The 12,829-nt window shown below is 38.9% G+C and overlaps 1 protein-coding gene across 1 annotated transcript; it reads left to right on the forward strand.

Annotated features, from left to right (window-relative positions):
* Positions 1–706: 706 nt before the first annotated feature.
* cahz (carbonic anhydrase) lies at positions 707–7,405 on the forward strand. Its single transcript, XM_084912915.1, has 7 exons — positions 707–1,240; positions 2,395–2,592; positions 3,289–3,407; positions 3,558–3,650; positions 3,744–3,806; positions 3,976–4,131; positions 5,971–7,405. The coding sequence occupies exons 1-7, from the start codon at positions 1,207–1,209 to the stop codon at positions 6,088–6,090; spliced, it is 783 nt and encodes a 260-aa protein (XP_084769041.1). The 5' UTR covers positions 707–1,206; the 3' UTR covers positions 6,091–7,405.
* The last annotated feature ends 5,424 nt before the right edge of the window (positions 7,406–12,829 follow it).

Here is a 12,829-nt window from a genome sequence, read left to right on the forward strand (position 1 = left end):
ACACCTAAAAATAGCTTGAACGACTGTCAGCATATCAACACATGATGTCTGAATTCACAGAGGGTATTTGAGAGAGCATGTGCTAAAAACAAAACTGAAATACTTTATCAGCTAAGCAGCATCCATGAAAAATAACCCAAGAGGTTCTGGCAGGGCTAGTTTATGGGCTTTTTATACACCAGAGCCCTGACTGCTCAGGTGTGCTGCCATTTGAAATTGGGTCAGTTTCACCCACCATACAGGCAACACGAAAGCAAGGCAAGCACTATCTATAATATATAAAGAATAATAAAAATCTAAGACCCTTCAAAGCAGTTCTGTTGTATTGTCCAATGCCAAAATCAAAACGAACCCGATCTTTATGTTAAAAATTAAAAAAATATTTTATGTTTGCTGTCAGATATCTAAACCAGAAATATTTTAACTGGTACTTATTCAGCAAAAAAACTTCAATTACTTCAATTAACTCAAACTGAAAAAAAGAGAAACTCAAAATATTGAAGTTAATAGATTTTTGGGGGAAATTACGTTTACACAATGTATTTAACTACTTTGAGTATTAGGGTTTAAAGTGTATTATATTATTTCTTTGCGGTTTGACCTGTTTCGCTCAGGATATTGAAAACTAGGGCTATTTTGGTAGGAAAGTGCGCTTGTGTTTAACGGTTTAACTGCGGGGCTGAAGCCTCCAGTCCACAATTAAGCTCCTCTGAGCGTGCAAAGGCATGAACATCCCGTGCACAAAGCTACACCAACAAGAGCTGGCAAGAGGCTTCACAATATCAGATCCGCTGGAAGCACCGAAAGACAGCATCGGCACGCTGCCGGGTGCTAGAAGAGATACATGTGTGGAGGATGTGCGCGCATCAGGTAATAATCCTTCTCTGCCAGGGGAAGAGAGAGCGGGCTGAAAAATCGCCATCACGTCGTTTCAAAAGTGAGACCCCGCATATCGTGAGGAAAGCAGGGGGGAGGAGAGGCGAGCAGGAGGACTGGGCTAGTAAAGGACGCCACCATCACATCTCTGAATGGCTGCCCTGTTCTCTCTTAAGAAGCGGCAAGCCAAACCCACCGGGGTGAGGACTGACACAGCGTATATAAAGCAACGCAGCGAGTGGTAATTACCAGATCACCCTTCGCCTTTTTGTCGTCCAGCAGACTGACGTGGATTAATCAGTATCAGGGTAGCATACAGTTGGAGCAGCCATGTCTCATGGATGGGGATACGAACCGACCAACGGTGAGGATCTTAGAGCATCCTGCCGGGTTTGCTGCAGGAGAAGATGTTGCCACACTCAACTCCGTTTTCTATATAGTTGTGTAGACAGTGGCATATATTACAAACAACAATTTGTCGATTTTCTATAAGAATTTTATTGCTTAAACAATATACCACTGCGGCTAAGCCTGGGGTAGGAGCAGACCTACAGAGACCCTGTTCGTTTACAGAAGCTAAGCGTTCTTATTTATTTATTCCTTTATGATTAAACATTAAAACCATAATTGTATTTTAATGAATGGATTTTATTACAGTTTTTTTTTAATAAAAATAAATATGTAATTTTGTTTGTTTTGATAAGTTAGTTGTTAGTTTTATTAGTTAAGATAACTGTTTCTCTGGGACACATTTTCTGTAATTTTATGTTCAAAATAAAAACGGGCTGTTATGTTTTATTTAGTAATATATTTATTTAATTATATATTTATAGAATATTTTTTCACTGTCTATAATACCTTGATGTTATAGACAGGAATAAAATGGGAAAATATATATATGTGTAAGTGAAGTGGAGATTTAGAGCTGAGGACATTTTGGAAGAAACTTATCTTGATAAAATGGCTTTTAAAACTACAATTTATGGATTATAAATAGACTTGACTATTACAACGTTTCATTAGAAATTGTATGAAAGTTTCTTTATCTAACCTACATGTGAGGTATTATCTAGCAATTTATTTGCCAAGTGTAATAGATTTCCAATACTCACTGTTTCCGTACTGTTAGCATTTACCTTGGAAAGAACTCAGATACTTTGAAAGTCATTTGTATCTTATGTATTGTGGTTCTGCTGCTTTTATTAACTAAACAACTTCAACATCAAGGTTCTCATTTAGGTCAGTAGCAGTATGACAGTTTAAACGTGTTAATTTTTCAACTCTCTCATAAAGGATGTGAGCACCTTGACCTTGAGACCTTGTACTTGATAAACAGAAATGAGAAATTAAATATAAGTTCTACATTTCTTAGTCATAAACATCGTATATTTACATTTAACTTCAGTTTGAAAAACCAATAGAAATGGTGCATTTTAAAATTCTCAGTATACTTATGTATAGCATGGAGAGTCATATGTGGAACGTATGTGTGATGTTAACGCATGCATGTATTTGCAGGACCTGACACATGGGCTGCAGATTTCCCCATAGCTAATGGGCCCAGGCAGTCTCCCATTAACTTAATCCCTAAAGAAGCTCATTATGACCCATCTCTGAAGGCTCTGAAAGTCAGCTACGACCCCTCAAACACCAAGGGCATTCTGAACAATGGGCACTCCTTCCAGGTGGACTTTGTGGATGACACAGACAGCTCCAGTAAGTACAGAGCCACAAAAAAGATATTCATCTAGTTATTTATGTCTTGTAAGATGTGGCTAAATCATCAAATAAATGTCTAGATGTCCAATGCAATCTTCTTAATGTTTTGTAAGGTTATAAAGTCTTATGGACAAAAGTATAATGAGTATATAATATTCATTATATTGCAGTTGTGTAGAAGAGGGTCAGAAAATGTGACTCTTTGATTAAAAAAATTCTAAAGTGTATGTCATTGTGTACATTTACAGTTGATCCTAGCATTAGTTAGCTTTATCTGTCTTGTTTATGCATCCACCCCTGCTGTATGTACTGTAGTAGATAAGAGTGATTTTGTCAGCATGCAGTTAATCATAATCAGCTCTATTTCATTATCTGCAGGTCAACAGACATCTACAGTACCCCACCCTGTTATACTATACTAGTACTTTTACTGTTAACCTTTTATCCAGTGTACTGCATGTCATTACAAAAGTAAAAGTAAACACAGAATTAAGTCATTTTACTCAGTTCAAAAAGTTCAAAAAAATTGAGAACCAGAAAAGACTTAAAATCCTGTGTTAACCTCATACAGGTCAGACTCTGAAAATCCTGGGTCTTTTGCTTTTTCAATGCTGAATAGCAAAGATCAACACATGCAAAATCTGTCCTTTCCTGACTGTGGCCCCAATGATTATGATGTTCTGTTATTACTAGCCTTGACTGGGGGTCCTGTTTCTGGAGTCTACCGTCTGAGGCAGTTTCATTTCCACTGGGGAGGAGGTGACAACAGAGGCTCTGAGCACACTCTCAATGGCGTCAAGTTCCCCTGTGAGGTAAAAAGATCTTGACACTGCATAGGACTAAAAACGGTTGCACACAATATGCAACTTGTGGGTCTGTTGTGTAAACAACTGTTTAGTTGTCACTTTACTTTCTTCAGATTTGTGCTTTAATATTTCAACTTTGCTTGATTTTCTTGTTAGCTTCACTTGGTGCACTGGAACACTAAGTACCCCAGTTTTGGAGAGGCAGCTGAAAAGCCTGATGGACTTGCTGTAGTGGGGGTATTTCTAAAGGTGAACCGTCAGAGGGTAAAAAGTTCAAAATGAATAAAGTAAAAACAAAAAATGTTAAATATCAAATTTTGTTGTCTTCACATTGTGTTCCAGATTGGTGCTGCCAACCCCCGCCTTCAGAAAGTTCTGGATGCTTTGGATGCCATCAAGAACAAGGTAAAATCAGCTTTTCTCAGAATTGGTAAAATACAGGTTTGCTGAAAACAAATGTGCTCGTACTGTTTGTGCAGAGCAGTTTAAAGGCGTTGGAAACTAATGATGCCACTATCATGGTTTTTCTTTTGGTATTTCCTTTCTTCCATTTTCTCTTCCCTCATGCCTACAGGGAAAGCAGACAACCTTTGCTAACTTTGATCCAAGGACTCTTCTTCCTGGTTCCCTGGATTATTGGACCTATGAGGGCTCTTTGACGACTCCTCCCCTCCTAGAGAGTGTCACCTGGGTTGTACTTAAGGAGCCAATCAGCGTCCACCCTGCACAAGTACTTATCTTGGCTCCCAACCCCATCCCTTTCACACACATAGGCAATGTTTAGTTATAACTATTTGATTCAATTCAATTATATTTATATAGCACTATATCACAACAAGAGTCACCCAAGGTTCTTTATATTGTAAGACCCTACAATAACCCTACAATAATACCAAGAAAATCCCAACAATAATATAACCTCAACGAGCAAGCACTGGGCAACAGTGTTATAATGTCAGAGTGTGAGTGTATTAGTCCAAAGAAAATATACACTTTAGTACATGTGCACGAATGTGTACATGCTTTTTAGTCATTTTGTCAGCTGAGAATGCTGAAAGATTTTCACATCAAATAGGAAAGTGAAAGGAAAGTATTAAGCTTCATGAAATCAACACAATTTCATTGTTGTTGATTAAAGAGAACAGGCTGTTTACCTGTTACTCTGTTTTTTACAGTATAATCGTACACACGTTTGTATGACTATACATTTCATTTAGTGGTTGTGCATGGTTTGGGGGGCCAGAATGTTGATCCAGACATTATCACTGTCAAGAGTGAAGTTACAGAAGCCATATCAGACTTAGTAGGGTGGGTCTAAACCTTAAGTAACTGGTGTTTCACTTAGATTACACTGACTGCCTGTATCTCCAGGGGGCAGTTTGCACTCATGAATGTAACCCTCATGTGACACAAAACTCACACAGAGGTGGCAATAAGCGTTCTCCACTAACATTAAATGTGCTCATACTGTACATTTATAAGACACGCATATATATAGATATAGTTATTTTCCACAAAGTAGAAATCAGTGCAGTAACACTGAAATACAGTGCAACATGTATTTAGTGACAGATAAATGGAAACTTTGGCCTGCTAAAGTAAATCACCAGCTAGCTAAAGGCTAAAATAACTATTTCACTCCCAGTGAAATAGTTATTTTAACAATCTTACTGCTTTAGGCATTTATCTTTCTTTCTCTCTCCCACACACACACATACACTGCAGTGAGATTAATCCATGTTGTCTTAGTAATTTAATTGTTTAACATCTTTCATTCCACATTTTAGTCCTAGCGCACTGATGTTCAACTAATCCTGTCCTGGGAATCCTGTGAAACAGTGGTGTGAATGTTCTCAGAAAAGTGTATGAAGAAAAGTCCTTTTAGCTTCAGTTTGGTTAAACCAATGCCTTCATCAAATTGGACCAAAAAGCCATTTGACATGATAAGGGAATGCTAAAGAGGAAACTGTTATTGGATGGGCCTCTCCCACATACCAACCACTTGCATGGAACAGTAATTAATGACACTTCAATGGATGTGAGGTGGATGAAGCATTATTTCATTAAAAGGTTTATTATTTGCTTATGCATGTATTACTGTTGGGTAGAAGTGCACTGTGAGCGTACATGTAAAATAGGCTGTTTTATATAATACTCAACTTTCTTTAATTTTAAATAAGGCTTAGATGATGATTACAATTTGAAATAGCTGTTTGTTAAATATGTCTGTGTGGGAACATTACGGTGAAATGGTTTTGTTCACCTATAAAAAATTTAAAAAGTAATGTACATCATGTAGTACTTTTTGAAAGGTAGTGTACTTGCTTACTAGAGACAGTAACTGGTTACATTGCAACACTGACTGTGTAATTTTGTAAGTTATCAATATAACCAGCCCTTGGTGATACTACAGAGTATACATTCACCTCTCACTTGTAATCTGCTAATCTAACCTGCTTGGTGATGATTGCTAGAAATTGTACTAATGCAACTCCATAATTCTGCAGAAGTCCATGGAAACAACATGATCTTTTGTTACTCTCCCTTTGCCACTTTCCTTCCTCATTAGATGGCCAAGTTTCGCAGCCTCCTCTTCACCGGAGATGGAGAAGCTCCATGCTACATGGTGGACAACTACCGCCCTCCACAGCCTCTCAAGGGCCGCCTGGTCCGTGCATCCTTCAAATAAGCCCTTCTTCCTTGTCAGATCCTCTTACTCTTTTCTTCTTCTTTTGGTGAACATTCCTGTTCCCTGTGTGCAGGCTTTACTTACTTTATTTTTGCTCTGTTGAAATCACATGGAAAATTGTAACAGCCAATAACAATGATGTAGGACTTCTAGTTAGATTAGATTAAATAGATTTTCTTTGCAGTATCTGCATTTAAAAAAACAACAACAAACTCTTTCCAAAGTGAATTATTATTTATAAGTAAGTATCAGTAAACAATAATATCTAATATCTAAACAATAATATATAGTTGTTGTTATCAATTTCATCAAAAAGACACTGCAGACTAGGTTTGCTTTTAATTTGTCATATAAAGCACAAATGATCTTTTCATGAACAGTTTCCTGTTTATGAAACAAAAGTCTGCTTAATGTTCTTCTTAAAGTCTTCTAAATCTTTCCTCGTGCTTAAACTTTGCCTTTATCAACATTTTGAAGCTTTCTATGAATTGATTGTGTTGTGAATTGTGCTGCAGACAGCTGCTCAGATTGTCAAAGGCTTACCGATGGCTAATTCTGCCACTGGTCAGTAAACTGGTCAGCAAAAACAGGCAGTGACTGAACTTGGATATGACATTCTTCTGTAGTCGTACTCATCATTTTACACACTATACAGCAGTTGGAGCCACCACCTATCAGGTAGTGCTTTTACATAAGTAGATTTGACTTTTTACCCCCCCATTATGGTACATTATGGTACGATAACAGAAGTAAGTCTGTTGTTAAGGACTGTCTAATCTAGCTTTAACCGATAGTACAACCAAAGGCCATGTGCATTCCTGTGGATATGGCTTATCTTCTCAGTGGCACTACAATACATTTTATTCATGTCATTTAATTTTCTTTTCTTCCTTTTTATTGGTTTGTTTGTGTACCGGTCACCACAGTGCCTTAACCGCTGTCTTGAAGGCTATTTTTCCATTCTTTCTTTTTTTGGTTTGTTTGTTTACTGGTCACCACAGTGCCTTAACTGCTGTCTTTAAGACAAATTGGAAAGAAAGTGGCATCATTTTATGGCTATAAGCACTGTTCCTCTTTACTCTTTTTTTTCAGTGCCTTTAGCTTATTCTCCATTTAACTAAGCTTAAATAAATAGCAGGTATTTATGAGAGACCAGAGCAATGTTACTTTTATTTTTCATATCAATTGTTTTAGGGTGTATCTATAGTAAAACAGGTTTAACTGCTTATAGTCACATTACACGTGTAAATGCCTGTGAGACTCTTTCACTTAATAAATGGAAAAGTGCAACAATTTCAAAAAAATATGTATTATTGTCTTATTTCACAGCAATATTTGTTCTTATTTTGGGAATTAACTGGATTTACTACAGTTCATTTTATATATGCTTGGTTTCCAGAGGAAAACTTATCTTAAAATCTCTTGTTAAAGAATAAAAGTGATCTTCTCACTTGCATCATTTAGCAGGTTCAGTTTTTACTTCTTTAGTAAATTATCAGCCAAGGATCAAGGATTAGCACATAATTTTCTATACACATTCAAAATCAATAGACAATGAATCCTTCTGACTTTGTTAATCTTCCGTATATCCGAAAAAGACAGGCAATAATTGCATCATTTTTGTCAAATATTTTGTCAAGATATCAAAATCCATGCTTCCATTTTGTCCTCCTTATTTGGGTCTGGATTGCTTAGGAAGCAGGCTAAGTGGAGTAGCTCAGGCTTCTCCCTCCCCGGCCACCTCCTGCAGCTCATTCAGGACAATACCAAGCCTTTCGGGGCCATCTGCTGTGACCGGTTGGGGTGAGAGAAGGAAGACAGGATAAAGACATGCTGTGGAATGCAGACAGAGATTAATAACAGATATGATTCAATGCAGAGAGGTCTATTAACACTTAGTGAGTAAAAAGGGTGACTGAAAAGGAAAAACTCAATGCATCATGGGAATTCCCTAGCAGCCTATGCATATTGCAGCATAACTAAGGGAGGATTCAGGGTCACCTGGTCCTAACTTTTAAGCCTAATCTTGAAAGTAGAGATGGTGTCTGTCTCCCGAATCCAAACTGGAAGCTGGTTTCACAGAAGAGGGCCTGAAAACTGAAGGGTGGATGACTGAATGTAGTGTAAAGCACTTTGGGGTCCATAGGGACTAAGTAAAGCGCTATACAAATACAGGCCATTTACCATTTATCTAGATTAGACCAGATACATACAGAGAGGAGGTTGCAACAGAGTCACCAACCTGTCTCTGAATGTGGACAAAACAAAAGAGATAATTTTTGACTTCAGGAGAGCACAGAGAGATCACTGTCCACTTAACATCAATGGATCCTCTGTGGAGGTCTTCAAGAGCACCAGATTCCTTGGTGCCCACCTGGCGGAGAACCTCTCCTGGTCTCTCAACACCAGCTCCATAACTAAGAAGTTCCAACAGTGTCTCTACTTCCTGCGAAAGCTGAGAAAAGCCCATCTCCCTCCATCCATTCTCACCACGTTCTACAGAGGGACTATTGAGAGTGCCCTGAACAGCTGAATCACTGTCTGGTATGATAACTGCACCATATCGGATCACAATACCCTACAACGGATAGTGAGAGCAGTTGAGAAGATAATTGGAGCCTCTCTTCCCTCCATCGTGGACACTTATAGCACCCGCTCCATCTGCAAAGCCACCAGCATTGTGGAGGACCCACACACCCCTCACACACACTCTTCACCCTGCTACCTTCTGGAAAGAGGTACCAGAGCATCCGGGCCCTCACTGCCAGACTGCAGAACAGTTTCTTCCCTCAAGCTGTCAGACTCCTAAACACTCAGTGACTGGGATGACACACACACACACACACACACACACACACATACACACACACACACACACACACACACACATACACACACACACACGCACACACACACACACACACGCCTTCAGACACCAAGGTCCTTTTTGCACAGGATTTTGCACATTTCCATTGCACCGTCTTGTGTCTGTACCGTCCTGGTCTGTCTATTGCTGCACTGTCTTGTCTTGTTTTTTTGCAATGTTGGAACATTGCACTTTACGTAGTCCTGTGTCTGTCTGTGATATGTCATATGTAGCACCAGGGTCTCGGAGGAACGCTGTCTCGAGACTTGACTTGAGTTGAGATACCCCCAATACAGGAAAGTTTGGAATAGGCTCTCGGTTTAAAAAGTCCAAGTTTATCCTGTCTTATCACCCACAAGGCTATGCAGAGCTTAGATGCAGCCAGAGAGGAGACTCGCTCAGTGTTAACTGCTTTTTTGAAGTTCTCCAAATGTCCATCCTGCTCCCTCTAAAGCAGTGGTTCTTAACCTGGGTTCGATCGAACCCTAGGGGTTCAGTGAGTCGGTCTCAGGGGTTCGGCAGAGCCTCCACCGTGACATGCACGGCTCATTTTGTGCACCAATAAAAAACATATCTATGTCTTGAATTTGAAAAAAAATCCTATTTTTTTTTTTCACTAAAGAGGGGTTCAGTGAATGCACATATGAAACTGGTGGGGTTCAGTACCTCCAACAAGGTTAAGAACCACTGCTCTAAAGGCACTGTTGCCTGGCTGTCCTTGCAGGTCAAGTACAATCCTTCCACCACATTAAAATTAACCTAACCCTGGAAAATAGCCCCAAGGATCTGTTTATTTTCAAGGCTAGAGTAAGCTGTAAGGACCCCTGGAGTGATATTATAACAATAGACATGCTTTTAACTTTATTGTTTCACAAAGCATGAAAACAGAATGTCTACAATTTAGACGTTTTGAATGCAGGATATTTTATTAAACCAAATTAGCAGGAACAAAGCAAAATCTAAATCAAATAATAATAATCACATAATAATCACTGTAATCGTTCTTATAATAATAATGGATTGTATTTATATAGCACTTTTTGAGACCCTCGAAGCGCTTTACAATTCCACTATTCATTCACACACTGGTGGAGGCAGCTACAGTTGTAGGCACAGCTGCCCTGGGGCAGACTGACAGAAGTAAGGCTGCCATATCGCGCCATCGGCCCCTCTGGTCATCACCAGTAGGCGGTGGGTGAAGTGTCTTGCCCAAGGACACAACGATTGAGACTGTCCGGGGCGGGGCTCGAACCAGCAACCTTCCGATTACAAGACAAACTGCCAACTCTTGAGCCACGATCGCCACTTATCCAATTAATCTCCTCGCAGTTAATGCTGATTTCTAATACTAATCTTGAGAAGAGTGAGAGTGAGGAAAGCAGGTACACGATGCACTTTCTGTTCTGTGTCGATATAATCCAGCAGGAAACCAGCCAAATCCTTGTAGGTTATAATCCAACATGGCAGAAACGTACATTGTGCTGTAGTGGTATATAAACACATGGGGAGTGAGAAATGGGGAGTGCATTACATGAGTACTTCTGTCCCCGTGCATGTCCTGCACCATCCTTGTATATTTCACTGCCACCCATGACTTCCTCATGCAGTAGCAGTTCCATCTAGATGCACAGCATCACAGTGAGGCTCCTTCTTACCTTCTCTATACTTCTCCATCAACACTCTCAAAGCAAACATCTGTAGAGCTCTTTCTCAGCATGAAGCAGCATGAAGCCATACACTGCTCGCTGATCTTTAGCTGTCTGTTAACTCCGTGTGTGTTTGAGTACTTGTTTATTCACCTGTGTGAACACTTGTGCATACACCTGTTCGTGTGATGCACTTGTATTCATAAAGTTTCTCCATGTAAGTGTCTAATAGCCCCCCAGGACATGAAGCAGGCATGGAGGAGATCCAGGCTCCAGACATCCAGAGGCCCCCTAGAGCACAAGAACCCAAGGAGGAGCTGAAAAGAGCTGATTGTCTTATCTCGCCTATAACGTGTGTTTGTCTGGTCTTTCTGTGCTCTCTTTTTTCTCTTTTTTCCCTTCACCTACCAATCACTTGTGGCAGATCCCATTATCTCCTTCTGGTTATGCCAGAAGTTTCTTTTTGTTAAAGGGGAGATTTTCCTTCTCGCTATTGCAAAGTGCTTGCTTGCTTGTGTGCTTCCTAGAGTTTTCTCCAATACTGTACTTACAATACACAGTGCCTTGATGACTGTGGTTCTGAAGTTGTGCTACATAAATAAACCTGAATTGAACTGAATTGACAGCAAGACATAGAAGAGGTGTGTGTATACTGGTAATCAGCTCTGAGCCCCTTCTTTCTTCCAGTGGTGATGGAGACTCTGACAGATTAACTCAGACAGGAGAGACAAGAGGGATGAAAGTCAGTAGAAGCAAGACACAATGCAGACAGGTGCAACAGTGATGCAAGGAGCAGAGGTAGTGAGGGTGGACTGCTGTAAATATTCTCTATTTGAAAATAAATAAAAAGTGTTAAAATGAGATTTTCTCATTTTTTCTGTTTGCTTGTTTTTGTTTTAATGAAATTCTGTTTATGATACTTGTGTAAAGAAATCCTTGTTAAAGATGTTGAAGACCCTGGTTAAGTGTAATAAGAGGCTGTATGGTTTTTCGGTCAACTTGGAGAACATCTGACATAATGCCCCTGAGCTCAGTTTTGATTTGCAAAAATTTCAAGCATTTTTTCCACATAGCATTATGGGGTATTTTATGTAGAACTGTGACATGAAAAGTCATTTTGGAATCAGGCTGTAACATAAAAAAATGTGGAAAAACTGAAACACCGTAAATATTTGCTGTAGGTCTGTATTTTTTGTTTTCTTCTTAAAGAATAAAATTGTCTTATTTTTTAGGCCACATTACGCAAATCAACCACTCCAGAAATACTTTAGATTAGAGCAGATCTGTTGTGTTTTCAAAACAAATTTTGATTATTTAAGTTTATTATTAAACAGCCATTTTGGTCCAGAGAGCCAATTAGTGATCACCTTTATCGATTCAAGTTTTGCCATTAAATATTATGAAACATACAATTTAAGGGTATGTTGGCTCACCAGGAAACAAGTTTATCAACATTTATAAATGCAAACATTTTGACTTTTTGGGTAACATTTAAAACAGGGGGCATTAAAAAGCTCATATATAACATGGTTAATAATAACACTTTCATACTTTATAAATGTTGGATTAACTATTTCTAAATTATTATGTCAAGTACAAACCAGTTATTTCGGAGCTAGTACTGGTTAGCAGTATGATTTAAAAAGTCTAAGTAAATAATTACCAAAGTATTTAGAATCACATTCGTATTCGTATTCGTAAGTACTAATTAACTGTGTGCCTTAATAGACACTTTAGAACTTCAGTATTTTTTATGACCTAATCTGAAGGGAAGACTATTTCTGTGGGCTTTTTTCATCTTTCAAATATTTATTGCAAGATCTTAGGTCTCCTACTTTCAGTCTGCTAATCCATAGTGTCATCATGTCTTGGTTTTCTGTCCACATGCTGCATGTGTATAATCTTGTTTAGGGTTGGCTGCGTGGGTGAGGCTCCATTTTTATCTTGTGACTCCAGGCTCTAGGTACAGAATGAGCAACATTTCTCAAAACATAGTTATCAGACTCAAACCCTAACATGCAGTGGCGGTCCTAGCCTGTTTGGCGCCCCGGGCTAACACTCCCTCTTGTTTGGAGTTTAGTCTGTTACTGTTGCTATTTTTACCATTTCTTTTTGGAGCAACTGTAACCCACATTATTTCCTTAGGGATTAATAAAGTATTCTGATTCTGATAGTTTCAGGATGACCTGCCATTATCCAATGACACATCTGTTTACCTGCATCTTTT

Source organism: Perissodus microlepis, chromosome 18 (genome assembly GCF_051167445.1).
Source record: "Perissodus microlepis isolate ML-2025 ecotype Zambia chromosome 18, ASM5116744v1, whole genome shotgun sequence".
In the NCBI taxonomy this organism is placed as follows: domain Eukaryota; kingdom Metazoa; phylum Chordata; class Actinopteri; order Cichliformes; family Cichlidae; genus Perissodus; species Perissodus microlepis.